This window comes from Ananas comosus, linkage group 19 (assembly GCF_001540865.1).
Source record: "Ananas comosus cultivar F153 linkage group 19, ASM154086v1, whole genome shotgun sequence".
Classification (NCBI taxonomy): domain Eukaryota; kingdom Viridiplantae; phylum Streptophyta; class Magnoliopsida; order Poales; family Bromeliaceae; genus Ananas; species Ananas comosus.
In genome coordinates, this window is record NC_033639.1 from 10,763,813 (window position 1) to 10,791,240 (window position 27,428).

Here is a 27,428-nt window from a genome sequence, read left to right on the forward strand (position 1 = left end):
CCCTAATCTATGTCCCGAGGGATTCGACGGCTGGGATCGATATCTGGAATGGGTAATCTGGCCGGTCTAATTAGTTAGACCGACTAAAGTCTGAACCGCCGCCCAAAAGCACGACCCAGAGAACCGAAGCGGGCCGGACACCGAACCGACTCGACGTGGAACCCCGACCGTTCCTCAATTTACTCGTCGGCAGTTCCCGCCACGACCATTCCGAGACGCTGTCGTTCCCCTGCGTCTTCTATAGGTCTGGGGCTCTGTTCTGACGCCGTCCATCCGCCACTTTCGGGTTCCAAGTGGAGGTAAGAAGAATCTGATTTTCTAGTGTGTCTTTATTGATCGATTTCCTCAGAAATTTTCAGTTGTTTTCGTTTTTTGAACTGGATAATATTGCGTTCCTTTTCAGTTTTCCTTTTATCATCAGTCGGATCGAGGCTTGTAGGTTTTGTTTTTCGAAATGTTGTTGCTACGATCTGTCTTTGCTAGTAGCATTCCGCAGTAGTATCTGATCGTACACCCACAGTAAGTACGAATGCTCAAACTAGGGCTTTTCTATCATTCTATGCCTTCATTCTTTCCCGATAAACCGATATAGTGTTAACGCTAGCAGGGCTTAACTTTAGATGATGGACCACTATGGGTAACGCACGCAATCTTCTCACCATTACGTTTCTGATTGTTACACTCTCATACCTTCTTACTCTCAATTGGAAAATCCTAGAGATCTTCTTCTTTGTCATTAACCTGAAACTTTTAAACTTTCAGCTTTCCCATACACGCGAATAAGGACTAGGAGAGCCATTAAAGTTTTCGACACTCNATTTAAGGCTCTATTAGCAATTCAGTGTTAATTGTTTCAGTTCCATTTTTTTTCTAAATGTGATGGAATCACTAGTGACTTTGATAAAATCCCAATGTAGTGACTAAAATCATGCATTCCCAAATCAAAAGTTAAGGGGCGTCAGTAAAGGGAAAAAAAAAAAAAGAAGAAAAATTGTGGTGGATTGATTGAGAGAATTTAAGCATAATATTATCAAGGAAGAAAAATTGCTACATTGTACTTACTCTTTATAAATTTTGGTTTTGTTATAATTGTGCTAGGCACACTGGTACATGCCCTTGTGTAATTTCCCTTTTGTGCATGATGTATTTCTTCCTCTGATCTCTTGATTTGTAACTTTCCAAACTCGTCTTTTCCTACCGCAGCCTGTGTATATAAAACATAAGCTACATGCTGGTTCTTCCTCTGATCTCTTGACTTGTAACTTGCTGAGCTCTTTTCTTTCCTTACTGCAGCCCGTATATATAAAACATACGCTACATGCTGGTTAGTCTTCCTGACTTTTTGGGCATCAAAATATAGTTAGTAACAATGCTTTTTATATGATTATTTTTGCAGTTGCTTTTGAGTATTGATTTCTTGCATTTTAATTACTTCAACTGCAATCTTACAGGTCATGCTATAGTAACTGTGCTGTTTGGGAATGAGTAAATGATTATTGCAACTGATTATATTTACTGCAATGTAAGTCTTCTTTTAAGACATTTCATGAAATGCTGGCAAAATTGAGTTCTTCCATATGCACGATTGATGATTCATTATTCCATGCACGATCTGATTTATTTTTCAATACCTTACATATTATTTTGCAACTGAAACTCTTGTTGCCTATTTGATGAAGTTGTGCAAATTATTGTAGGAATTTATATATAGAATTCTATTACATCACATGGTGCGCAACTCATTTGCACATTCTCCTCTTTCATGGATGTCGAAGATTTTTCTATCACCCAACTATTACTCTCTGTGACAAATTACTTAACAACTATTTCAGGGAGGACACAATTAACACTCTCCGAGTGCTCATTGCCACTGATTGCCACCTAGGTTATATGGAGAAAGATGAAATACGTAGGTTTGACTCATTTCAGGCATTTGAAGAAATTTGCTCTATAGCTGAACAAAAGCAGGTAAAATTAACTTTGTGTTTGACCTTTTATTATGTGTTTTGATAAGCGACAGTGATTATACCATACCTGGTGGGCATGTGTTTATCTTATTCTCATGTTGCTACATATAGCAATGCACCTCCACGTGATGTTTATGGTATCTTTCCTTTAAAGATGCAATTTCGCATACTTATATCTGTTCTTTTTCTTTTTTATGTCATTCTCTCTCTCTCTCTCTCTCTCTCTCTCTCTCTCGGTTTCTTGTTTCCCCTTTTCGTTATATTGAAAATTGAGGTAGACCTTTTCCAGCTGACTGCTAAACATAATCTTGCTTCGGAACTGTCAAAGCTGATAAGTATTGATGATATGAGTTGCTATACTTAGGTCTTTAAACACTGTTGATGAGGATTGAGGAATACCTGAGAAAAATAGTTTTATTGCAGGTAGATCTCTTACTACTTGGTGGTGATCTTTTCCATGAGAATAAGCCTTCGCGATCAACACTAGTGAAGGCCATTGAGATCCTAAGGCGCTATTGCCTAAATGACCGGCCAGTTCAGTTCCAGGTTGTTAGTGATCAGACAGTGAACTTCCAGAACATGTAAGATGGATTAAATGCCACTTCGTTTTCTTTTTTTGTTTAGAATACCTATTTTTAAGTTGATTTGTTCAATTTCTGCCGGACATGTTCTCAAAGTATTTACCTGTTGCCTCTTCAGGTCTTACTCAATATTGAAACTTACTGCATGAATTTCTTGTTCTACTTCTGACACAAGTACTTCTTACACTGAGTTTTTCAGATTTGGTCATGTAAACTATGAAGATCCGCACTTCAATATTGGCTTGCCAGTTTTCACTATCCATGGGAATCACGACGATCCTGCTGGAGTGGTATGACAGAAAAATGCATGCTTTAATCAGCAATTCTTCATGTTATTTGTACTGTTATTTTTCTTGTCAAGCTATTCATAGTTTTACTGAAACACTTTTGAAGGGTCAATATGTTGGACTAATGTTTAATGTATCCTCAAATGTGTTGATCTGTACATCTATGATCCATCTACTGACATATCTTATGTTCAGAAGTTTAATGCATCCTCAAATACACACACAATTTTTATCTCCAGCAGCTAAAGAGATTCTGAATTGAATTGGAATCTTTTGTGGTAATGGTTGAATATATTTATAATTAAATTTCAAAAGTCATTCAGTTTTCTTGCTATTTGATACATGAGAGATACCCCATAATGAGTATATGAGATTAGGATGCTTGCTAACATTATGTTTTAGTAATCACTGTAAAAAATGATTTTAAGTTAAAAAAGAAATAAATTAATAAAATACTTAACATTGTGGCGAACAACATAAGTATGTGAGGCCCACAGCAAATTTGCTCCTACTTTACCACTGCTTAACAACATGTTCCTGTGTTGCTGTAATATGGCGCTTTTTTTGGATTATAACATGAAATTATAAGCATTACAGTTTTTTGTGCCTTGTTCTTTTTCCATTGCAGGATAACCTTTCTGCTATTGATATTCTCTCTGCATGCAATCTTGTTAATTACTTTGGAAAGATGGTCCTTGGGGGCTCTGGCGTTGGTCAAATAACACTCTGTCCTATACTTATCAAAAAGGTGGGTATACTTGGCTCAAAAAATAGCATTAATAATAACCAATTAACCAATACATGATATTTCAGGGTACAACTTCGGTGGCCTTGTATGGCCTTGGAAACATCAGAGATGAACGACTTAATAGAATGTTTCAGGTACTCCAGAGACTTTATTGCCTTGATTCTTGAGAATGATCTGTAGAAGGTTACTGCTTCATTACTTACATTTGATTCCTCAGACACCTCATGCAGTGCAATGGATGCGACCTGAACCCCAAGATGGAGTCCCGGTGTCTGCTTGGTTCAATATTTTGGTTCTTCATCAGAACAGGTCTTTCATTATGTCAGAGAAATTTATTAAAATACAAAACGCTAATATTCATATTGTGTCGATTTAGATTGAATATTTCTGCTGTCCAAAATGCAACACAGAATCAAGACAAACCCCAAGAATGCAATAAATGAGCATTTCTTACCACGGTTTTTGGACTTTGTGGTATGGGGACATGAACATGAATGCCTAGTTGATCCACAGGTAATGCTTTAGATGCATTTCTAGGGTTAAATTTTGTCTAATGGACATTAATTCTTAGTTTCTGCAGGAAGTTCCTGGAATGGGATTTCATATTACCCAGCCGGGTTCATCAGTTGCCACATCACTGATTGACGGGGAAGCAAAACCTAAGCATGTGCTTCTCTTGGAAATTAAGGTTGTTCTTGTTGAATGTGTTTATAATTTGGTTTTTGCTGTGTTTTCGTTCCTTTGCGAATCCTCCCTGTGGCATTTCTTAATGCAGTGGCCATGCCTGTCATATGTAGGGAACTGAATATCGGCCAACTAAAATACCTTTGAAGTCAGTCAGACCATTTGAGTATGCTGAGGTGAGGGATGTAAAATACAAATTGTTTTCTTTAGGTGATTCTCATTATATGCATCTCTTTTGTAGGTTGTGTTGAAAGATGAAGCTGAGGTTGACCCCAACAATCAGATGTCAGTTCTTGAATATCTGGATAAAGTTGTAAGAGAAATTACCTTATAATACAGCAAGTTTTTATATCAACAACTTGTGGTAGCTAGCCTGCCAAACCATCAAGTTGATGCGGCACTATTTGGATGGTTCCATTTCTGAAAGCTTGATCCAATAGCAAGTCAGGTCGCTGTAGTCAAGCCCATATGACTTTTGTATATTTGATGTTGACCCTAGTGGATGACTTTTGTATATTTGATGTCGACCCAAGTGGACTAGGTTCAGACTAAGCCCACCAAACAAATCTTTCATTGATTAGTTTGGCCTATTTTGCCAAAATGCTGTATTCCTATATTTTTTGACTTATATCCTGACAGAACTTGCTAGTTTAACAGCACATTGGCTGGTTGGTGGGAATTGCGAAAAGCTTTCCTGACATGCTATGTGATCTTCAGAAGCAAAACTGATTGGAAGCCATATAGGATTACTATTGCTACTTACAATCCTTAGTTAATCCAATAAGTTTTTGATAACTAGAGATGAGTCTTGTATTCTTTTATCTCACCTCCTGATTTTAAATTCTTCAGGTGAGGAACTTGATTGAGAGAAGTAGCAAAGTAACTGTCAACAAGTCAGAGCTCAAACTTCCTCTTGTTAGAATCAAGGCAAGCATCCTGACTTGGAAATTGGAGTTTTTATTTTTTATATTTTTGGATAGTTAGTAAACATAATCATACTTAAGGTGGCATATTTTTTATCCTCGTTGTTCGAGAAAGTTGCTTGCTAGTTCATTAGATGCTTTGGCACATGTTGTCTCAAAATTTGGACATGCATTGACTTCTTGATGAGAAAAGCACAGTATGATTCAAATCCGAGGACCTTTTTCCTAAAAGGTGGAAACCTGAGGATTCCTACAAACACAATCACCATAGAAGACAAAAAATGAATATATATACAGGAGCAATCTCAAATACCTTCAACAATGGATTCCATTAACTTCACCAAGAACAACAACAAACATGCATCATGGGAAACAAAAACTCCGAATGGAAACTCTCCAAAAGACACAATTACAAGAAGCTCATAAGAGAGCAAAAGTGGTAAATAGGATGCTAGTCACCTCTTATAGCAAAAATTCCAGAAGACACCGAAAAGGAAGGAGAAAAGACATGAGCATAATATTTTTCTCCTGTTGTCTATATTACATGGCTAATTTTTTTGGCTATGAGTATTAAAATTGCTACTTGCTCTATAGGTTGATTACTCTGGGTTTTCAACAATAAACCCTCAAAGATTTGGGCAGAAGTATGTGGGAAAGGTATCTCCTACATGATCATTGATAGTAACCTTTTTGTGAATATCTTGCTAAGAATGCACTTCAACCCTATGTGTATGTGATCTATATAGGTTGCCAACCCACAGGACATTCTAATTTTCTCAAAAGCTGCAAAGAAACGGCAATCTCTTCAAGGTATCAAATAATGGTGCTGCCCAAAGTCTATTGGTGTGCTGCACCTAACATTCATTCATGCTCTTTCATTTGTACAATGCCATTGCTTTGCTTTTCTTATTATTATTTTTTTAATAGTTTTCTCTCTTTTGGCTTTAGTGAATACAAGAGTTTCAGTAGAAATATTTTTCTGTTCATGACAAGAATTGAACTAATTTATAAAGTGTTGTTAGTGTCATATATAGGGATAAACTCAGTAATGTATTTATTGTAATATTTAGAACAAACTGTGAAAGAATGGTTGCACCATTTGTTTTCTAACAAGGCTTGATAACATTGCAGTATTAATTTCAGTTTGATGTTTATTAATGACTTTCTGCTTTGCTCTTTGTCTTATTGTAGAAAATATTGATGATTCTGAAAAACTTCGTCCAGAAGAATTAAATCAACAAAATATAGAGGCTCTGGTTGCTGAAAGTAACCTGGTATATTCTATGTGAAGTTGCTCTTACTCTTGAATTTTTTTCGTGTAGATGCATTTCCATCTAGTGCAGTGAGTTTTAATGCTTTATCGTCAAGTGGAGCATAGATTGAAGAACCCAAAAAAGAATCATTCTCTCATGTTTTTGGAGCTTGTTACTCTCTCTCTCTCTCTCTCTCTCTCTCTCTCTCTCTCTCTCTATGTATGTATGTATAACAAGCTGCCAAGAAGTATGTATGTTTTTAACCAATTTTGAAACCTAGCAAACAGTTATATAGGATGTACAAGGTATGTTTTATCTTGAGATGATCTAATGTGCCAAACAGAATCCAATAGGTAGTTTGCATTTCGAGTTACTTCATATTTCATATATGAACGAAGTGCCTGAGATGTCTGAAATCTTTATTTTACAGTCAGCATGACATGTGAAGGGTGCAGTCCGAACAAATAATGTGTTCTCAGTAATCCTCTTTTTATTTGATTTGCAGAAAATGGAGATTCTTCCAGTTAACGATTTGGACATTGCTTTACATGACTTCGTTAACAAAGATGACAAAATGGCATTTTACTCCTGCTTGCAGCACAATCTTGAGGAAACACGAGTAAGCATCCTTTCTAGTGCTTTTGTCTTGCAATTTTTGACAATAATGTAACATTGCGTCACATTACTATAGTGTTTGAAAAGTTTATTTGATCTCAGTGCTGATTCTTTTTAATGTACAGAACAAATTGACTGCTGAAGCAGATAATTTGAAGATCGAAGAAGATGACATAATACTTAAAGTGGGCAAGTGCATGGAGGCAGGAAGCTATTAACTTAAATTTTTTCTTGTGGGTGAGTGAGCATATTGATGTGTATCATGGTGTTTCTAATATTTTTCCTTGTGCAGGAACGTGTGAAAGATAGGTCAATGCGTTCCAAGGAAAGCATAAGATTCTCATCAAGCTCACAGAACTTCCAGGTTGGTAGAATAAAGAGTGTTGTTGTGAAGATAAATCATTAGCCTATTTTATCTGGTGATGTTGTGTCATTTCCTCAGGATAATAGAGGTAAAGCTATAACAGGTCCCAGTAGTCCACATTTTAGTGATGAAGAGGATACAAGGCATATGCTCGTAACTTCAAAATCCACTGGCCGAGGAAGAAAGGCTTCTGATGTTAGCAGAAGTGGAGCCCCTAAGAGAGGCAGGGCAAGAGGCTCCAACAGCTTAAAGCAGATGACTCTTGATGCCACTATGAGAGTCCGCCATTCTGAAAGGTTCATCATAACTATGCTGCCACATTCTTAGTGAAGGATTGTTCTCAAACTGTCTAAGTATTTGATTATTATAATTTCTCATGGAAAATTCAAGTACATAGAAAAATTAGTGAGATACGCAATTACCAGGCTGCCTTACCTTGTCATTAAGGTCACTTTATTGTGACCTGTGTGTCGTGTCCAATTATAGTAGCCTTTGATCTCTGGGCATAAGGTTGCATACATTTGAATCTTTGCACAGAGTAAACTTTCCTCAGTATCTACAACTGACCTAATTTAGGATTGTTGCTCTTTCCATTTCCATTATTACATTGCTTTACCAAGAAGAAAATTTTGAAACATTTTTTTGTAACTTATTGGCTAGTGCAGACCGGCATCAGCTTCTGCAACGGCTGCTGTTCGAAGCATTGTGGATGAGGTGGACTCTTCAAGTGAAGAAACAGAGGCATATGAAATAAATGAAGTTGTTGAGAATTCTGTAAATTCTGTTTCCTTCTACTGTTTAGAAGCACGGATATCATTCTCATATTGAAATATCTTATTTTGCTATACTGTCCTTTTAAATCCATAACTTTTCTTTCTTTACTTCTCTCTCTCTCTCTCTCTCTCTCTCTCTCTCTCTTCTTTTCCTTTTACTTTTCTCCTCAACCAAGGAACCTGAAGAAAGCTTCCAAGAGAAGGGGCGCAAAAGGGCTGCATCTAGAGGCAGAGGCAGAGGCAGGGGCAGGGGATCTGCATCATCCGCAAAGAGGGGAAGGAAGTCAGATTTATCTTCCATTCATAGCATGCTTATGAATACAAAGGATGATGATGACGATGATGATGAGATGTCTGACAAATCAAAGAAAGCACAACCTCGTGTAAGTGAAGCAGCTTATAATATTTACTATTCGTAATTCCCTAATATGGATCTGTATATGCTAAGTATCTGGAAGGACAAATCTAATGCGAGAAATCCTTTTGTTGAGTGTAATCGGCTCCTACCTTTTCTTACTCTAATTATAATGCATGAAGAAAGCTTCCAGCAGGAACACATTCGATTGTTTGGTTTCTTTAGGTTGTAGTACCTAAAGCTCTTGTTTGCATTTATTTGTGCTGTATTTTTTTTTAAAATTATTGACAGCAACATAAACCATGTAAAGATGCTACACCAATGGGCAATAACATCAGCGACTCGAAAAGTTATCTGTTTGACAATTTTATCTTTGGTGGAAAATATATAGTCAAGGTATATGTAGTAGGCAGGAGGCTCATCAGGAGCAACATTTTAACTTGGGCTGACTGTAACTGTTGTATTCTTGTCAAATTGTTTTTCTATGTTTGAACTTCTGATAATAGTAAACCATTATAACATGTTTGGCATAACTAACCCAGCGTTAATGTTCACAGGTAACTAGGAACTATGGGGCTATTCGAAAGAGATGATTTTCGTAATGGCGGATATGTTATCTGAGGAACTTTTCATCGTGAAATCACTGTTGTAGAGTAGTCTTCGAACATGCAGGTGTTTTCAGAGTCACAACAAGTGCTGTATATTCATTAAAATGTTCCAATCTGCTCCTCTTAGCTTCTCTAGTTTTGGTGATCGATGTGTTCTTTATTGGAATACTATGGTATACTTCAGCACTGTTTAATGGGCTTGCTTACATGAAACAGTGATTTTCTCAATTAGAGTATGCACGATATGTTGATTGGCTTGCGACTTGCTGCTCACGAAAAATAATTGGCATCGGTATCGAGATCTCAACTCTTGTAGTGTACAAGGCCAAAAGCAAGCAAGCTAGGAGTGTTGCATGTTGAGCAGAATGTGACGATAACAAGCTTTTCATAGAATGAGGAGAGCTGTTGAGTTTTAGACTGATTGACTTTCATTTCTGGATGACAGGCTGTCCTACTATTAACTAGCAAATTTATTAGAACAAAAGAGAGCGGACAGGATATCCTGAGACAACAATAGTTCCTACACTGGATCACTTGATTCATGCTGATGCAAGCATCTCATATTCACTGTGCATTAGGGGCTAAATGTGATTAGGCCCACTAGAAAATGAAGCATAGTGAGTGTTGCAACTCTTAAATATCACCGCTGTGGAAATATATTGGAATAAAATGAGCATAACAACAACCACTTCAAGCACTCGAAAAAGAAAGGATATCCTATAAACTCTCGTTTCTCAGCATTTCAACAATGAGATTTCAACCTTGCATTAACTCAGCTACCACACAATTGTTTGGATGGTCAGAACATAGTAAACACCATACTCTTCCAGAGTTCTTGCCAGATTAACTTTTTAACTACAACTATAGGTTATCACTATCAAATTCATATGATCACATCAGATACAGCTGAACAGAAAATGGGAAGAAGTTACATGTATTTCTTAATCAGAATATACAGCTGAAAGCAATCCCTCGAGAATTGCTTGGTCAGGAATATACAGCTGAAAGTAGTTTCCGAGAAGATGGCCATATCAGGACTTACTTCAAAAATGACCAGTCACATTTAGCGATACCAGAAACCAGGGCGAGGGTTTGTGGGCCTTGGGGAAGGGGCTCCATAAGGAGGCCTAGGATGCGGCGCTGCGTATGGTGAACCTGCCCAGGGAATTCAAACTTTCAAACTTAGTAAAGAGAATGGGGAACAAGTAATAGTTAATGAATATGTGCCTTGGCTCTCAGAACAGTGCAGTTTATTTTCCTACCATAGGTGTCTTGTACAGGGTTACGCCATTCATCCAAATGTACCCTACCAGTATGGTGACCAAAACTTGGCAATGGTTGTCCAGCATACGAAGGTGGAGTAAACAAATGTGTATAGTTTGATTTTCCATAAGGACTTGAACTCTCAAGGCCAGGACTCCTGAAGGCTTCCGCATCACTGTATCTTTGATAGTGATGGAGGCTAACTTCACCCGGAGGGATCCAACCACCTTCGCGATTAATTCTCTCGTAGGGATTTGCAGTATTGTAGGTTCCATAGGGAACATAGGGCAAACTCCTATCATACTCCGAATAGCTTCTGTGCTGGAGATGCTGTGGCATGTGAGAACCCAGAACACCTGACCTTGTCATGGGATCACCTGAAGAACCAACCCATGGATATGCTGGATCGACCTGCACGATAGAGAAACCATGTCAATGTCAGATTAAACCCTAATTATTGAACTACTAAACCTGATAAAACCAGAAGTGTCATAAGGTTTACAATCTGAATTAAAACATGACAAAAAAAAATCGGTAAACACACACACACAAAATGACCTCAACAAGTATATGACAGCACTTGATAAAAGACTACAAATTTTTACATGTGATAGAGTCTAACATTACTTCAAATATTCAGCAATAAATATCTTCGGGCCTCAGATAGCAAGATACAATTCCCTATTACCTAAAACGAACAATCAATATATTATTCTTTGTAAGTAGGAAGACATACTTGCTGATTACTTGGGGAATCACGACACGGAGGCAAGACTATGTGCTGAGAACTCGGGCACTGATCACCAGGAACTACAACACAGTACCATCCATCAGATGATCAATAATGCAGCTAACATAAAAGAAGCAATATTTGCACATCTATCATTGAAGCTAAAAGCAACACCTGAAGAAGCTTCTTTGCTCACAACAGAACGGTTAGACACTGACTGGATGGAGCCTTCACGAGAATAAGGTGTGCAACCCCTCTTAAAATTTATGCTGGGAGATCCTAGTGCACACTTCATTTCATCTAAGTGTCTTTCTGCTTCTTCTCTGCCTAACTCTGGAAATATAACCTTAACATTATCAAATGTGTCAGTAATTCATACTACACTAAAAGAAGAGCAGAAGATTAACAATTGGAAACTTAAAAAATACCTCATCGAAAACTTCATTTGAATTAGGCATGCTTTTCTTCATTGGTAAGACATAATTGGCTGAAAAAAGCAGTCCTACTCATGTGAGTCCAATACTACAAACAGTGATTTTTAACCAGTAATTCATAGCTTGGATAAAATAATTGAGATGTGGTTACCAATCATCTCATTTATTGCTTCTGCAGGAACCTCCTTTCCCATTTCCTTAAATCGTTTCTCTGACCGAAACTTGAGCTCATTTGGTGGTGGGAATATGACAACTGCTACCTACAGCAGCAATAGTACGGCACAGAATGTTAAACTTACCAAGATATTGCCAATTGAAAAGTAAATGTAAATTCATACAGGAGAAGAACCCCACGTCTTTTCTTTTATTAATATATTTACTTTTTTAAAGCTTACCTTGTGGTAATCTGCAAATGCTTTTAGTTTTCGGTTACGAGCACTCTTGTAAACATTGGTTTGATCAATAATGTAGTTGCGGGGAGTCTTTGCAGCCCTAGCTAATAAGGTATTAAATATTCCCGTCGCACGATTCATCAAGCGCTCAAAACGTTCACCATAGTTGTTCTTACGTAAGAGCCCTGGAACCTGCAAAGATTATGTATAAACACAACATCCTCGATCAGATAGCTTTTCTCAGGGAAACAACTTGATAAACAAAACTGCTTGACAGACCTTCATTTGATCCAAAGCAAGGTTAGTACCGAGAAGGATGTATCGCTTCTCCGGATGATCTTTCACCCAGTTTTCTGCCCATGTAGTCTTCCCAGAGGCAGGTAAGCCAACCATCATCAACACTTGACATTCTTTTTGCCTCGTGAAAGTGGGGCCAAATATTGCATTTCGATCTGCAAGGGCTGAACTCCATGGCTTGTACCCATCCTCCGGAACCAACCCATCCTCCAAGCTAAATTGCAACTGGACCGCAACGTTTTTCAAGAGAACATGAGGAAATAACGCAGATTCCCAGGGCAAAGTCCGCAACGGAGCGTCCACCATGCCAAGACCCCTTGAAGTAGCATCAAAATGCTGGGCAATGCCCAACCACTGACCGTTTTTCGAGAACCCAATTGAAGCTAACGGCCTACTCTCGAGGTCCACGGCACAGACAATTGTATCTCCAACACCAAATTTTGTACCGTAGTGCGAAAAGTTGCCCTTGTTCGAGAATTTGCCGGTCCCGCCAAATCCAAAGCTATGGTCAGTCTCTCCAAGGTTCCCCACGGGATCGGCCCCTCTCGAAATACCGACGCGGCACAGATGCTGCTGATCAGAGGGCGTGTCTGCCATGTCGACCACCTGCTCAGAAATGATTTTGCAACCGAAGCAGTACTTTCCAGCGGTCATCCCAACAGAAGCTCGGGCACCGGACCAGCAGTAGGCGAATCCTTCTTCATGCAGCGCATGTCCTCGGAGGCCATCTTCACCCACCTCGAAATCTGACACCAACAAAAGGAGGACATCATCATTCAGCGAACTGAAACGAAACGTGAATAGGAAGGAAGGAAGGAAGGCAGGAAGGAAGGAGGGGGAAATCGCATGAAAACTGGATTATAATACTCACAAGAATGGAATTAACAATGGAGGACTTCCTACTTCCTACTTCCCACTTCCTATAAGGATGATGATTGTAGGAGGAGGAGGAGGAGGAGGAGGGCGATGGAAAGAGAAGGACAGGACGAAGAATACCTAGGTCGCAGTCGGCCGGGTTGAGCTCCACCCTGAGGGGAGAGGGGAATGGCTGCACCGCCTCCGAACGGGCCCTCTTGGCCGAGGGTCCTCCTTCTCGGGGAAGGGGGCCATCCCCATCAGCAGTTCGCTGCTGCTTCGACGCCATGGATTGGAGGGAGGAGAGATGAAAGAAGAAGGAGAAGTAGGATGACGAATGCTCAGACCGGGCTTTTCATTCTCATGTACGGTTAGCCCCGTTTTGGATTAGGGAACGACCCGGTCAAAACCAGGCCCAAAGTTGGGATGAGGCCACTAGCAGTTCATTTACCTCGGTTAGCAACCCGGTCAAAACCAGGCCCAAAGTTTGGATGAGGCCACCACTAGCAGTCCATTTGCCTCGGTTAGCCCCGTTTTGGATTGGGAAACAATCCGGTCAAAACCAGGCCCAAAGTTTGGATGAGGCCACTAGCAGTCCATTTACCTCGGTTAGCCCCGTTTTGGATTAACCAACCCGGTCAAAACCAGGCCCAAAGTTGGGATGAGCCCATTAGAAGTCCATTTTCCGCAAGCCCGAGTTTGTTTTGCTTCCTTTGGATTCAATAACAATATATTCTATGTTACTATTTATGGTGTTATTCTTTCTCGTATTGTCTTGTATTGTTTTATTTTTGTTTCTTTTTTTGGTTTTATCCCGATTGCTCTTGTTAATGATCTTCTTATGACTTATTCAAGTTGTTGCTTTGCATAATTAATTAATTATGAAGAAGAAGAGATTTGGAGGACAGAGAAAGAAGGAAATCGAAAAGTAGAAGAAGAACAGAAAAAACCAAAAAGGCAAAAAAAAAAATCTTTTACATTGTTCGGGCGTACACAAATGGAGATGAGAATGAGTTTTGACGGTCATATTTACTTTAATCAACCTGTTTGAAAACCAAAATTGTTACAACAAAAAGGCAACATAAAAGAGGCTTCATCAACTTGCGTACATATCTTTTCCCATCTCGGAGTCATTTTAATCACCTAAAACGAAGCCTGGCAGAGCAAGTTCTTCCTCGCTGATTTTATATGGCATATGCTGATAATGAAGGCGTCGAAGTATTACACTTTTCTTGTAATTAGAGAGGGACAAAAAAGAAAGAGACAGAAACAAAGTAAAACCAGCCTTAACGCTCACATGAAAGAGAACAACCATACTCTATATATATTTTCCTGTAATTGACATAGTGCTCTAGGGACTATAAAAAATTGTTCCAGCATCTTTAATTGCGGCGGTTAATTCTTCGAAAACAAGCCTTGTGTTAAGGATGAGAAGTCATAATCACTTAGTGACTGATTCGGAGTGGTCGAACGGGAAGAGGATGCATTTGCTGTCCCACTACCTCCATCTTCGGTTACTTTTTTACCGGGTACTGTTGATCCCGGAGCATCCATTCTGCAAAATAAGGATGATTTCACTTTAACAAGCATGATGAGCTAGCAACAATCTAATACCGAAGTTGAACACCGCCGAGAAAATACAAGTAGAAATGGAGTTAAAACACGTTGGTCAGGCACCTATTTTGATTTGAGATGGACATGCAAATAGGACGGGTTACAGAATCAATATATGCAATTTAAGAAACAAAATGCAATAAACCACTCTTACAAGCTATTTTCTCAGGCATCAGAGTAGTAACTCCAAGCAGAAAGTTGATATCAGCATTGGTTGCCAGCTGACTAATCATCAACCGAAAAGGCTCAAAACTGAACATTGCTGAAGATAGCTTATACCAAATTAAGGTACTTCAAGGCTGCTTTTGTGCTTAAAAAGTAAAAACATAATCTTTTATGAGAGATGGCAGAAGAATGCCTGAAAGAACAAGATTGAGAAGTACAGGATAGAACGATAATGGTCTATGCACTTTTCCTCTGTTCAAGCTTTGACAATGCAGGTTATTTTTCTTTCTTTGTTATGACCATTTCCACACTTCCCATCTGGAAGCTATATACACGACGGCCTATCTCCAGCAGATGAGACCATAGACAGATAAACAATCAGGGGTCATATATTGGTTAAATCTAGTAAAGTAGAATACCATTGATAAGACTTCTCCAGTTCCTTTATAATAGCAAGAAAGAACTATTAAATCATATATGACTCACTAGATAATGCCGTACATGCACATTAACTTACGAAGCTTTAGTAACAGTGTAAGACTGAACGATTGTTTTTTTCCCCCCTCCAAAATAAATGAAATAGAAATCTGATGATGTCATAACGACATAAATGGATTTCAGAGGTTCGAGGAGAATGATATAAATAGATTTCAGAACCTGAAATGTGCAGCTGGTGCAAAGATTGCCATAGCATCGGCATGGCCAAAAAAGGTTCTATTGGTCCAGTCGACAAACTTATGATTAAATTAAGCAAGGTTTGAATTCCCACCAGGCTCAATTGTTCATCCTCGACACTTAACTTAAGCTAGGGACTAAAGATGAGTTGTTCATGAACTAATAGAACTGAGATCAGTTATCAGTCTATCAATAGAAGTTGCCGAAATAGTAGTACGGGAAAACCAGAAACAAAATTATACAATAAAAAAAAGGGACAAAACAGCAAGATTTCAGAAACCATTTAGTTGAATCGATAATCAAAACATCATACTAACCATAAACAAAGTTTTTCTCAAAAAAAACAAGGATTAAGAAACCAAATCGATAGTCAAAACATTATAACATAGCAAGAGCATGTATAATTAGCAGTTGTTGCAATAATGCAGTGAAAGACAGACGAACATAGGGTGGTTATATTATGAAAAGTAGAAATAAAGATAGAATGCTTACCCTAAAGTAGGAAAAGGACCATAATTTCCAAGGGGATGCGCCTGCTCGACATAGTCCTTCTACCATTAAAAATGTATGAACAAGTCAATTCGAGTCATGTAACAAAAACACCGATAAAAATTTTGGCATCCTAACAAGCTCCAAAAAATGAATCTAGCAATCTAGAATAAAAGAATGTTCAAAAAATTGCAATCCCTGTATAAAATACGAAACAAAAATCCAAGTGATGTTAAAGAATATAGAGAAAATTACCTGGTTTAATCTTTTGTTATCCTCTTCTCCTGCTGATAATGTCATTCCTGGGAATTGATTGCCTTCTTTGGGCCAGTTTTGAATTGGGAAACTACTGTTGGATGCAAGCACAGTAGTGCCTGGTTTTTGAGCAGGAAGTGCAGAGCCTGATTGTGATGCAGCCACGAGAAATGCCTGCTGCTGAGAGATGAATGCTAATTGCTGTTGGTGAATGGTATATGGTGAACCCATATTAGACTGCGGTACATCACAGTTGCAACAGGTTAAGCAATTATTACGAATGATCATGAAAAGTAGAATTTTTCCATTTAAAACCTACATAAGTGCAATACTTCTTTATTCCTTTTCACTTATATCATATGGACCTCACTACCTTCTTTCCATTGGATTTGCTTGCTATTGCATACAAATGGCAAAGTCATTTAAACTATGCAAATAGCTGCACCCGTTTTGAGCAATTGAAAATTTGAACATTTGAATTAATATTTACTCGATCATAATGTTGATTATAATAAGATGTGTATCCAATTCAAATCAAATGCTCTTCAGATCATATATGACTTAGAATTCCTATGCGTAAAATTATTAGGTGTATTGATACTTCTATTTTTGTACAACTTTCACTCACATAAAAGGTTGCATTTAGGGAAGCTTTCTATTTTTTAAGGTCCATCCCAAGGGACCACCGACTCACTGTCAACTAATACAAAGGATTCTCATTCTGTATTAGAAAGTTTGCAAGCAACAAAGACTAATTTAAGAAAGTTGCAGAATTTCGCCATGTCATCCAAAGAACTCATGAATATTTTAAGTAAATTAACCTTATCAAAGAGGCCCATAATATCATTTTTCACATTCTTTTGGGACTTCTCTGGATCCAAAGTCGGCACCTCTGCTGGTGAATCTTTAAATAGGCCCTCAATTCCAGATGGAGGTTTGCTCTTACTTTCAGCAGATTCTGTGATGCTTTCTTTCTCCGTTACACTAGCTACTTTTGCAGCTGTAAGTCCAAGAAGGGCCTAACACCATTAGTTCCTTAAATTTTTTTTTTCACAAAAAACATGTTTGCATCTGCTTATTCCAAATAGAAATGAGAAAGGGTTTGGGATTTAGAGTGAGAAATGATGAAATATTGTAGTAGCATCACAATTCACAAGTAACTACTGTAAAGTAGGTTCACAAACCAGGAAGAATAGACGTGCAGAAAAGAAGAAAAAAGTATAGAAATCCAGCCTGCCCAAGTAAGAACTGCACCATAACTCACACTGAAAATTTGCCCATCCATTATCATCATTTGAAGATGACGTAGATTCATGTTGGCTAGATCTCTCTACAGAAAGAATGTCGAAAACATAAGCTGTTTGATCAACATTCCGCTGTAGAGAGACTGAAGAATTAAGCTTGGAAGAAGGTGTCGGTGAAGTTTGTGTAGAGACGGCCTGGGATGTCACTGTTTGTACTTTTGGTGCATAAGATACCTGTCATCATTCAATTGCAGCAGATTATTAGACAATTGTTCCCGAAGGTACAAGAGAAAGCAACTCAGTTGCAACATTTAACATATTCAAGAGATATTATACAACAAATTCAGTTGTGGTACGTTCCTTGACTATTAATTGGTCACCTGTCCATGACTGCACGTTTGGATTAAAATGCCACTATCATCATTTTCTAAGATACAGAGCACAAAGAAAAAACGCAACCGACCTTAACATTCGACAAAATGGGAGGCCTATCATGAGCAGCTTGTAAGGACTGAAGCAAGCAGATTGCATTCATTCATCATGAAAATAAAGTGATTATATGCCAAGTTAAATTTGAAAATTTAAACTTACACTTATCATAACTTTTCTAAAAATTTCTAATCAGTTCTCTCCCCCAGCCTATTACATATACGGTACTAACTACTAAAAGGTGATAATCCTGCAAAACCGCTTAGATCAACAATTAGTATAAATTAGAGAAATAACAAGATACAATTTTCATCCACAGACTCCAATTAATAAATTTAATTTATTGCTACAAGCATTTATCCCACAGCCAACATTCCTATTGAAGAAAAAATTTTAAATGCATTCTGAGAAACTGATATAGTTAGCTCTTCAGAGGAAAACTTTGTTCCAACCTTCTGTATAATGTGTAGAAAGCAAGAGCATTGAAAGAAAAGGCAGTTACACTAAACAAATTATGCGATCAAGGTTACCGGGCTTGGAATTTTAGGAACAGCTACACTGCTCCCAGCATGAAATGGTGATACTGAATTTCGCTCCTCAGGAGATTTTATATTGTTTCTGAAGTCATGTCCACCTTCATCAGCAGATTTCTGCTCAATTGAAGTATTAGATCCTTCTCTTGCCTTTGAACATGCTGGCAAGGTTTTATCCCGGGGCACCCATCTTTTTTCTTCATATCTAGATGTTTAAATTTACCTCATCAGTGGTTAAGCAATACAAATAAAGATGGAATAAACAGGAGATTCAAAGAGAAGATACTTAGGTACTCATACTTTGCAAGAATAAAATTTTCAATTCCAACTCTGTCATAATTTGGAGGTAGTTCTGCCTCCCAGTGGCTATTCGCCTTTTCATTTCCCATAGCTGCAGGCAATCCGAAAGCCATAATCAAAAAGCTTAAAAATATACTATTTTCCTAAGGCCATACTACATCTAGGGCAGCATAAAAGGAAAACAAAAAAGCCTAAAAGAAGGCAAATGTATTTACTTTGGATATATGAGACCTGCTCTGGGAGCCATGTGTCCAGCCTGACAGATCTCACCTTAGAAAAAAAAGAAAAAAAAAAATCAATCACCAATGAAATGGAGCTTTCACCAGACAATATTTTAAATCCTGCATTTCGTCATAATATAGCTCGAGCACTTGCACAAGAAACAGTGAAGCACATGAATATCATATATTGGACACGCTAATACTCGTTTGCATATGATTAATGGATCTACAAATCTAAATATTCAAATACTTCTCGGATTACACATTTAGTAAAATTGAAGGATATAAACTCAGTTCAACCCACAATATAAATATTTTTTATTGGGTAGCTGGCTAGCTGCTCATAATCAATGCAACCTAAATGAATACATTAAGCGATAGCATACAACCTTAGATATATGTACCCCCAGACTTCTATGGATGCCAGAGCATTGCATGCATATAAAAATCCCCAAATTGACGCTTGCCCATAGTGGACCCCTGCATTATGAAGAACAAAAATTAGCTTTGATGAATCGGTTTATTTATAAAAAATAGGAGGACAAAATTTCCCATACCTATGTCAGTTAACTGAAAGAACTGTCAAGCCTAGTATTGGACCTATGTAGAAATTCCATGGGATGATAACTTTGCATGTATAGGATAGGACTCTTGTGATTCAGACTATATGAAAGTTTATAAAACTGAGGGATCTGGTGAATGTCATGCAGCCATTACATACTACAAAAACCATGCTATACAAAAATTTAAACACAACTGGACATTAGATTGTATTCTAAAAATCTCACAGATTAGATTGCTATGTGTACTAAACCGTGTCAAGGTAAAAGTTACCATTATACAAAACCACAACTCTTTCTGAAGGTTAAACAGTGAAACTAAAACTCTATTTAACCTATTGCTACAACTGAAGCAATCTACATTCTTAGTAGCAATTAATGTTCATGAAATCACTAATAGCTCCAATGCAGTCTAGATGAGAGAATTATGATACATTTTTCTTTATGAATATCTCTTTACCAGCAAAAGAGTGAAACGACGTACTACTTGTCTTAATTTTGATACAAAAGTGATTTAGTAGCTATTTTTGTGGCAAATTTCAGTTTTGAAAAAAAAAAAATGCATAAGGGAATTGCATCAAAAATATTATGAAGAAATTGTTGAAAATCTAGCTTAAAAATAGGGTAAACTTCAAATTACCCCCCCAGTGGTATACCTCATTTTCACATTGTCAATCTGTAGTTTAAAAAGTTTCACTTTGCTCCCTATGGTTTAACTCATTTTTACTTTGTCACCCCGTGGTTTAAAAAATTTTGCTTTGCCCCATTGTGGTTAAGCTCATTTTTAACTTTACCATCTTGTGATTTTTTTAAAATTACTTTGCCACCCTATTTCACATAGAGTTTTTGGCGAAATAAAAAACAAACCACAAGGGGCAAAGTGAAACTTTTAAAACCACATTGTGACAAAGTGAAAATGAGTTAAACTACAAGAGGGCAATTTGAAGTTGACCTTTAAAAATACGGTGTTCCTCTAAGTTTGGAAGGAAAAGCTAAGTAAATAACAAATATTAAAACAACATGATCCTAAATAATTACTTGGCTTTGCAGTCAGCACATTCTTTGTTCTCAGGCAATTTGAGAAGCCCATCTAATATCTGCAAATAAATGAAGATGTATGAAGCAATGTTTTCAAGTTCCAACAATACTAAAAGAATTAGGGGAAAAAAGTCGCATTAGAAAATCCAAAAGAAATTAAAAGCTGTAACAAGCAAAAGATTCAGAAGGGGGAAAAGAACATAAAAGTTAGCAACCAGGCCACCAATATAAGGTTGGCTCTGAACTTGCAAGTTCTTGCCATTCAACTCTCTCTAGAATCGTGTTCTCCATCACTAAAGGACAATGTCATTTCTCTCTGCTTTAAAACGGGATCAGTCTGAGCTTCTTGTCCAAGTTTGTTGAGCCCTCTCAACTGTGTGGCATCAACAACTAATTATAAGAATTCCTCTCAATTGATACTCACTATCTCATAGGGATAATGCCTAAAAGAATTAGTTAGTATACCTTATAATCAATAGGTTTAACTTCAAAATGGATTTTAATCAACTATTAAATCAGTTCTGGGTTGGATAGGGTCTACATCTGCTAGCCAAGCTCAAAATATACCGGGCAGAGTCGGATACTAGTTGGGATCGCCAGGTGATGTAAGTCCAAGTGACAACTCTACCAAGAAGTCCACTTTGGTTTCTATATATAGCTAAAGGTTCAAGATCTTTTGGTGGTCAAACAAATTTCTTGTGCTTAAGTAGAGAAGAGGTGCGACACAACTTTTACTATAATTAAATTGACAAATGGAGCATCAAATCCTACATTTGACACACGATTTCTCTAATATTTAATCCTGGTAACAAAACAACACAAATAGCTCCAACCCGACCATCAAGTCTAAGTGACAACTCTACCAAGAAGCCCATTTAGGATTCATAATATAGCCAGAGGTAGTAGATGTTTTGGTTGTCAAACGCGCAGCTTCTACTGTTCCTTCTCTCTTTCTGAAAAGAGGTGCAGCCTATTACTATAATTGAATTGACAACACGAGCCTCAAATCCTACAATTGAAACCTCATGTCTAGTATTTAATCCTGGTAACGAAACAACAAAAGTAACTCCAGACCTCGCAACAATCAGGAAAATAATGAGGGATGATCCATCAATGCAGATGCTATTGAACAAGAGATCACGGAAATTTTTGCCACTTATTTTTGGCTTTGTACCATGTGACTCCATCTTATGCTGCGGCCTTGAATTGCCAATTTAAATCCACACATAGATCCAGCCAAAAATCGTATAAATTAAGGAATATAGAATTTTTTTTAAAAAAAAAAAGAGAGAGAGAAAGGAGGGAAACTATGTCCCGGATGTTCAGCGCAACACCACGAATTCACCGTATTATCGAAATGATCTCGAATAAAGTTACAATATAGAATTTTTTTTTAAAAAAAAAAGAGAGAGAGAAAGGAGGGAAACTATGTCCCGGATGTTCAGCGCAACACCTCGAATTCACCGTATTATCGAAATGATCTCGAAAAAAGTTACAACCCTTCGTCGTGATATAAATAGGAGCCGATCGATGTCGAGGAAAAGATATAAATTAATTAAAAAGCACACCTTCAGGTGCATCTCATTGAGCTCCTTGGTAACAGAGGCCTTCTCGTTCATGGCGATGGCCGATGGATGGACACGAGGGGCATCCCCCAGAAGCAGTAGCAACAGCAAAAGCAAAAGCAAAAGCAAAAGCAAAAGACCCTCCCAGGGAAGAGAAGATGCCGAGAAGAGGAGGAAGACGAAAACTAAACGAGAAGCACGAGCAATTCAAGCCGCGAGGTTCGCGCCCGCCTCTGCTTCATCCATTGCTTTCCCTTTCCGGAAGGCCGAAACAAACACACGGCCCAATACAAACAGAGCGGTGAGGACCCCAAAAAAAAAAAAAAAAAAAAAAAAAAAAAANATTATCGGGGTCATAGAGCTAAATAGTAAACCTAAAATTAGCCATTCCAAAAAAAAAAAAAAAAAAAAAAAACCGAAAACCAAAAGGTAAGAATGGATGGCAGTAGGACCTGCTTTTGACAGGATTTTACTAATTCCATCTTATTGCTTTGATTTTATTTGCTTCGAATTAGTTAAACCAGGTTCAGGCAAAATCCGAAACAGTTCTAAAAACAGACTTAACCAAGAATTGATTTTTTTCAAATGCGCCCAGCAAATTGTCTGCCCCACGCCAGACTAATCTCCAATATGAAGTGCAGAAATAAATCCTCCATTACAGCAAGAAATCAAGCAAATTAATTTAAATATTCTGCTATATTATTCAAACAACTAGCCCTCTTGTTATCTATTCTAACTTTATATTTTTGTTATTCTAAAAATAAATTAAATTCAATAGATTACAATAGAATTTTATAAAATTTTTCAGTTAGTTAGTTAAAATGATTTAAATTAAAAGATTATCTTCTTTAAAGAGATTTTCTAGAGCATTCAAAGCATTACTCGAGCCCACGATCTAAATCATATGACTAAGTAGATTATTAGACTTCGTGTTCGACTACTAGTAATATTTGAAGCTTTCAAATTTGTAACCGTTGCCTGCTTTATGATGGCGAAGTTGAGTGTGGCTTATCATCATTCATCACTGGATAAAATGGTTAATTTAAGCTAGGTTACGTAACTTTCGGTAAAGCTACATTGATGTTAAAGTGATTAAAAAGAGCACGACAATTCCAACCACCATGCTAATGTGTGTAAAAGAGGCCACTTGCATTAGAAAGCAGAAAGTTGCAAGTGATACACGAATGGTCGTTTTAACAGCTCTGCAGCACTTGGCCTGATCAACAGATACTGCTGATGCTGCTAAAATGTTTTTTAAGAGTTAGCAAAATAACATTTGACCAAAGAAATGGCTATTTGACCAAAGAAATGGCTAGTCAAAAACACACCTATTGCAATAAAGCTGATGAAACATGGCATCAAGGTTGCTGTTGCATCACTATGCAAGGCATTTCATTTCCTCCATGCTCCTCTCAAAGGACAAACAACAAGGCTACATACATTGACTGTTTACTTCTGATAGTTTACCTTCAACTACTGTGTTAAGCACAGTTCAAAGATCAAGACTTGCTTGCTGCTGCCTTAAGAAAACAAAACAACACACTATTTCATCTCCCAAAGAATTACACGAATGCAAAATAAACTCAAATCCTAAACAAGGGTCAAACCAGAAATCACTAGACATCCCAACTTCTACTTTTCTGTCCTCTTTTGCCATTTGTTAATACGATTATGTAGTCGAAACGTACAAGTTCTGAGTCCATAGAAATGACGACAAAACAGGATTGAGTATTTATGCTGCAATTATGACATATCACCAATTCACCATGTTGCCAAATGCAACTCATGCTCCACCAACAATTATTATTATTATCACCGTCCACACTTATACAATAAGAAGATCTACCTGTCCACTAGTAATAACAAGAAATAAGATCAACCAGGACTATAAACAACAGATAATAAAATTACACAATAGGGCTATAATCCTTGATGCATATTGTTGGTGTAACTATGCTCAGGGAATGAGAAAGTATACACCAGGTGGTGTGTTAACATTGACGACATCATACATATACTGAACTGTAAGCATAAGAAGAGTATGCAGGGGTGTCCTCTGCATTGAAATGTTATCTCACTTGTGATCACGGAATCAGCAATATCTTACCAATATGAGCACTGCTCTCCATCAGCCTGTGAGCCTCTACCACTTCTGACAAGGGAAAAGCTTTGTGGATCACGGGCTTCACCTTGCCTGCAGCAATTGCAGGCCACACATGCTTCTCCACCTCGCTCACTATAATCGCCTTATTCTCTGGGGTTCTATTCCGCAGCCCCGCAGCTGAATATATTAGGCGCATTAATTTATTAAGAGCACAGAACTATTTCCGAACACAAAAGTCCAATTAGCAGGTGGGTCATAATGGTGCAAAAGTTGCATTTCTAAAGATTCTGCTACCTTTTAGTTAAAGATTCTGCAGCACTGAAATAAGATTCTAAGTACCCAAAACAGAAGCTCCAGAAAAGCTATTGGCGGAATTTTTCATATAATACTCCTAATAGCACTACTCAAACAGCATTACACCTTATAGTAGGGACAAACGACCCCTAAATTCAAGTGTGAACTCTTCAAATTAACAACCCAATCAAGCATGAAAAGAAATTGCAAAACTACCCCTATGTTTCAAGTGTGAACTCTTCAAATTAACAACCCAATCAAGCATAAAAAGAAATTGCAAAAATAAGTTGAAAGCTCTTAACTCTTCCATGTACAGTGTAAAAGGTGCACATCATATCAAGCTATGTCTGAGCAATCAAACCAGAAGCAGAAATGCGCAAAGGCTCAAGTTCAATTACTTTGATGACAAGGATAATCTGAACTCTAGTCTTACTTTGTTGTATGCATTCCAAAGTATGGTCACAACTGATTAGACTCGTGTGCAACTAAACATGTAATTTCACAACACTTTTGATATAGACTACTTGTTAAACAGAAAGATTTTGAAAGCAAAAAAAGAACAGGACAAAATTCTGCAATGTCTAGAAGGAAGAGTAGTGAAATTATGCAGTTTTAATACCCTGGATAGTCAAGCGCCTTGCTAGCAAACATGACAGGTTCACTTCAGTAACTCTTCCTCCCTGTAAGCCAATGATGAAAAGCCTACCATCAACATTTAAGCTGTCAAGATTCCGCTGAAGGTATGATGCACCGACATTGTCCAGTATAACATCAACACCTGGGGAGGAAAGCTTCCTGTTTTAGGTTAGCAACAACAACAACCACAATTGCAAAAACTAGTCCTTCGTTCCAACTATTATAGCGATCATGTACATATCTATTCATTTCTTCAGATCTATTTGGGGCAAGACTACGTGTGAAACCACATGTTATTGCGTGTTTTCTCATTACTTCCTCTAAATGCCAATTCTAATCGACCCTGTGGTCTTTATGTCACCTTCTAAATGAACAAAATGATCCCTGATCGTAAATTAAGCCTCAAAAGTGATGGATGAAAAAGAATTGACCTTTGCCTCCTGTTTCTTCCTTTACTCTCGCCACAAAGTCTTCAGTCTTATAATTAAAGCAGGCGTCAGCACCAAGATTCTTGCACGCAGCCAATTTTTCTTCGCTTCCTGATATATCAACAGAATCCTAATATATCTTCTACGATTTGTAACTAGGCATGCATGAAAATTTTGATCATTTGAATTTAAAAGCGTCAGACCTGCAGTGACAAACACCCTAATTCCAAGGTGCTTCGCTATCTGGATAGCAAATGTACCGATTCCGCTGGATCCCCCGTGAACCTGAATAACAATATTCGAGCTAGCAGTGAGTGATCTTCTCGCATACATGATGCAAACACAACATGATTCCTATCTATAAAGAGAGATTTGTCATCCAGATAATATGTATCCTGTAAAAAAATATCCTGTGAATGCCTTGGAGGCACTGCACATGAGGTTTATGCCAATAATCGAATATGCATTTCAAATGGGCAGCATATGCAGTTCCTCTTGGAAATCCTTAGCTCCCTTTATAAATTGAGTTCAGAGAGCAAAGGTGAAGTCTTCTGCGTGCTTTCCTACACAGAGACAGAGAGCTTCTTAGACATTCCATATGCTCAAATTTATCAGAGGCTTAGCAACGGAGAGACAACAGAAATAGTAAAGAATTGCATGTAGGCATGTATGTCCTAACTAGCTCCAGAGTAAAATTGGCAGGCAAGCAAGCACGCCAGCGGGAATCCAGACCAGGAGAGATTCGCCAGGGGACAATCGGCTGGTCATGAAGATGGTGGACCAGACCGTGCAGGCCACCTCGGGGAAGCTCGCGGCGTCCCTCAAGGAGACACCTTCCGGAACGGGGAGGACCTGCCCCGCCGGTACCGCCACTTTTTCCGCGTACCCTCCGCCGCTCAGAAGAGCGCACACCTGCACGCATCCAATTGCTTCCGTCTCAGCTACCAGCACAGATCATCGGAGTACCTACTTATTAAATTAATTACTATGCTCCGAAGAGGGAAGAGGGAAGAGGGAAGAGGGAAGAGGGACGCAGTGGTACGAACGCGGTCTCCGATCTTCCAGCGGGAGCCGACGACGGAGCGGCCGAGCGCGAGGATGGTGCCGGAGCACTCCAGGCCGGGGTAGGGGCTGGCGCCCGCGGGCGGGGGGTGCAAACCCATCCGCTGCAGGGTATCGGCCCGGTTCAGTGCGGCCGCCTCCACCTTGATCAGCACCTCGTCGTCGCCCACCGCCGGATCCTCCACCTCCCGCACCTCCAGCACCTCCGCCCCGCCGGGCCTCGCGATAACCACCGCCTTCATCTCTCTCTCTCCCCCCGCTACCAACCCAGACCGGATGCAAGGCAGCACGGGACGACTCTAACTAGTAAATTAGGACAGGTATGAGGCGGTCACACGACTCACACGGCCACACCACATCACGATGGAATGGATAAATTCTATAATTTAATAAATTATAAATATACTTTTATAAATTTTAATTTTTATGTATTATTATGCAAAAATTCTAATATTTTCAAATATATCCTATGTTAAAAAATTTTAATTAATCATAATTTAAATACTTAATTCTAATTAGTTTATAAAATAACTTAATATTTTTATCTCCTTATATTATATTGTGTTGATTTTTATAGAAATATATTTGTGATGATAAAATTGATATTTCATTTAAAATATAAACAGTTCTTTAACAGTAATAAACTAGAGAGATATTTAAAAATATTAAATTTTTTGTAAAAATAAT

General features: G+C 38.1%; 4 protein-coding genes across 17 annotated transcripts; 1 reads left to right on the forward strand and 3 right to left on the reverse strand.

Moving 5' to 3' along the window:
• LOC109724907 (double-strand break repair protein MRE11) lies at nt 111-9,416 on the forward strand. Of its 5 annotated transcripts, none has more exons than XM_020253893.1 (24): nt 111-299; nt 1,204-1,324; nt 1,452-1,522; nt 1,833-1,968; nt 2,391-2,548; nt 2,748-2,838; nt 3,464-3,583; nt 3,649-3,717; nt 3,801-3,892; nt 3,994-4,096; nt 4,155-4,271; nt 4,381-4,443; nt 4,509-4,580; nt 5,117-5,194; nt 5,785-5,847; nt 5,937-6,000; nt 6,382-6,464; nt 6,949-7,062; nt 7,184-7,261; nt 7,351-7,422; nt 7,501-7,718; nt 8,088-8,196; nt 8,372-8,578; nt 9,108-9,416. In XM_020253893.1, coding segments are annotated over exons 3-24 (2,145 nt in total). In that variant the 5' UTR covers nt 111-299; nt 1,204-1,324; nt 1,452-1,520; the 3' UTR covers nt 9,144-9,416. The 5 variants fall into 5 exon arrangements, with proteins under 5 accessions (XP_020109482.1, XP_020109481.1, XP_020109480.1 ...); XM_020253892.1 differs by having other exon boundaries at nt 1,294-1,359; XM_020253891.1 differs by having other exon boundaries at nt 1,294-1,324.
• Nucleotides 9,857-13,465, reverse strand: LOC109724908 (heterogeneous nuclear ribonucleoprotein U-like protein 1). The gene is made up of 9 exons (XM_020253897.1): nt 13,271-13,465; nt 12,257-13,020; nt 11,981-12,169; nt 11,737-11,845; nt 11,580-11,638; nt 11,326-11,497; nt 11,158-11,231; nt 10,421-10,832; nt 9,857-10,313 (listed from the first exon to the last, which is right to left on the reverse strand). The coding sequence occupies exons 1-9, from the start codon at nt 13,416-13,418 to the stop codon at nt 10,222-10,224; spliced, it is 2,019 nt and encodes a 672-aa protein (XP_020109486.1). The 5' UTR covers nt 13,419-13,465; the 3' UTR covers nt 9,857-10,221.
• On the reverse strand, nt 14,134-22,500 carry LOC109725285 (probable ADP-ribosylation factor GTPase-activating protein AGD5). Of its 10 annotated transcripts, none has more exons than XM_020254421.1 (12): nt 22,221-22,500; nt 20,653-20,711; nt 19,444-19,534; nt 19,049-19,103; nt 18,834-18,924; nt 18,531-18,738; nt 17,592-17,805; nt 17,149-17,327; nt 16,328-16,564; nt 16,076-16,131; nt 14,898-14,968; nt 14,543-14,684 (listed from the first exon to the last, which is right to left on the reverse strand). In XM_020254421.1, coding segments are annotated over exons 1-12 (1,314 nt in total). In that variant the 5' UTR covers nt 22,272-22,500; the 3' UTR covers nt 14,543-14,682. The 10 variants fall into 10 exon arrangements, with proteins under 10 accessions (XP_020110006.1, XP_020110008.1, XP_020110007.1 ...); XM_020254420.1 differs by having other exon boundaries at nt 16,076-16,134; nt 22,221-22,498; XM_020254417.1 differs by lacking the exon at nt 14,898-14,968 and having other exon boundaries at nt 14,134-14,684; nt 22,221-22,497.
• LOC109724986 (quinone oxidoreductase PIG3) lies at nt 23,970-27,077 on the reverse strand. Its single transcript, XM_020254012.1, has 6 exons — nt 26,726-27,077; nt 26,412-26,591; nt 25,883-25,964; nt 25,683-25,790; nt 25,235-25,393; nt 23,970-24,498 (listed from the first exon to the last, which is right to left on the reverse strand). Exons 1-6 carry the CDS (start codon nt 26,981-26,983, stop codon nt 24,302-24,304), a joined length of 984 nt encoding a protein of 327 aa, XP_020109601.1. The 5' UTR covers nt 26,984-27,077; the 3' UTR covers nt 23,970-24,301.

Bases quoted from the DNA above. Each gene is read 5' to 3' on its own strand.
- LOC109724907 (XM_020253893.1), top strand. The intron at 2,549-2,747 runs GTAAGATGGATT...TGAGTTTTTCAG, and splicing joins ACAGTGAACTTCCAGAACAT to ATTTGGTCATGTAAACTATG. The intron at 3,893-3,993 runs GTCTTTCATTAT...AATGCAACACAG, and splicing joins TTGGTTCTTCATCAGAACAG to AATCAAGACAAACCCCAAGA.
- LOC109724908 (XM_020253897.1), bottom strand. From the start codon at position 13,418: ATGGCGTCGAAGCAGCAGCGAACTGCTGATGGGGATGGCCCCCTTCCC. The intron at 11,232-11,325 runs GTGTTGCTTTTA...ACTGTGTTGTAG, and splicing joins GAGCAAAGAAGCTTCTTCAG to TTCCTGGTGATCAGTGCCCG. The intron at 10,314-10,420 runs GTAGGAAAATAA...TTCCCTGGGCAG, and splicing joins CCCTGTACAAGACACCTATG to GTTCACCATACGCAGCGCCG.
- LOC109725285 (XM_020254416.1), bottom strand. From the start codon at position 22,271: ATGAACGAGAAGGCCTCTGTTACCAAGGAGCTCAATGAGATGCACCTG. The intron at 20,712-22,220 runs GTGTGCTTTTTA...ATTTATTTGCAG, and splicing joins TCAATGAGATGCACCTGAAG to ATATTAGATGGGCTTCTCAA. The intron at 19,535-20,652 runs GTAATTATTTAG...TTCATAATGCAG, and splicing joins TGTGCTGACTGCAAAGCCAA to GGGTCCACTATGGGCAAGCG.
- LOC109724986 (XM_020254012.1), bottom strand. From the start codon at position 26,983: ATGAAGGCGGTGGTTATCGCGAGGCCCGGCGGGGCGGAGGTGCTGGAG. The intron at 26,592-26,725 runs GTTCGTACCACT...GGATGCGTGCAG, and splicing joins GCTGGAAGATCGGAGACCGC to GTGTGCGCTCTTCTGAGCGG. The intron at 24,499-25,234 runs GTATTAAAACTG...TAATATATTCAG, and splicing joins AAGGCGCTTGACTATCCAGG to CTGCGGGGCTGCGGAATAGA.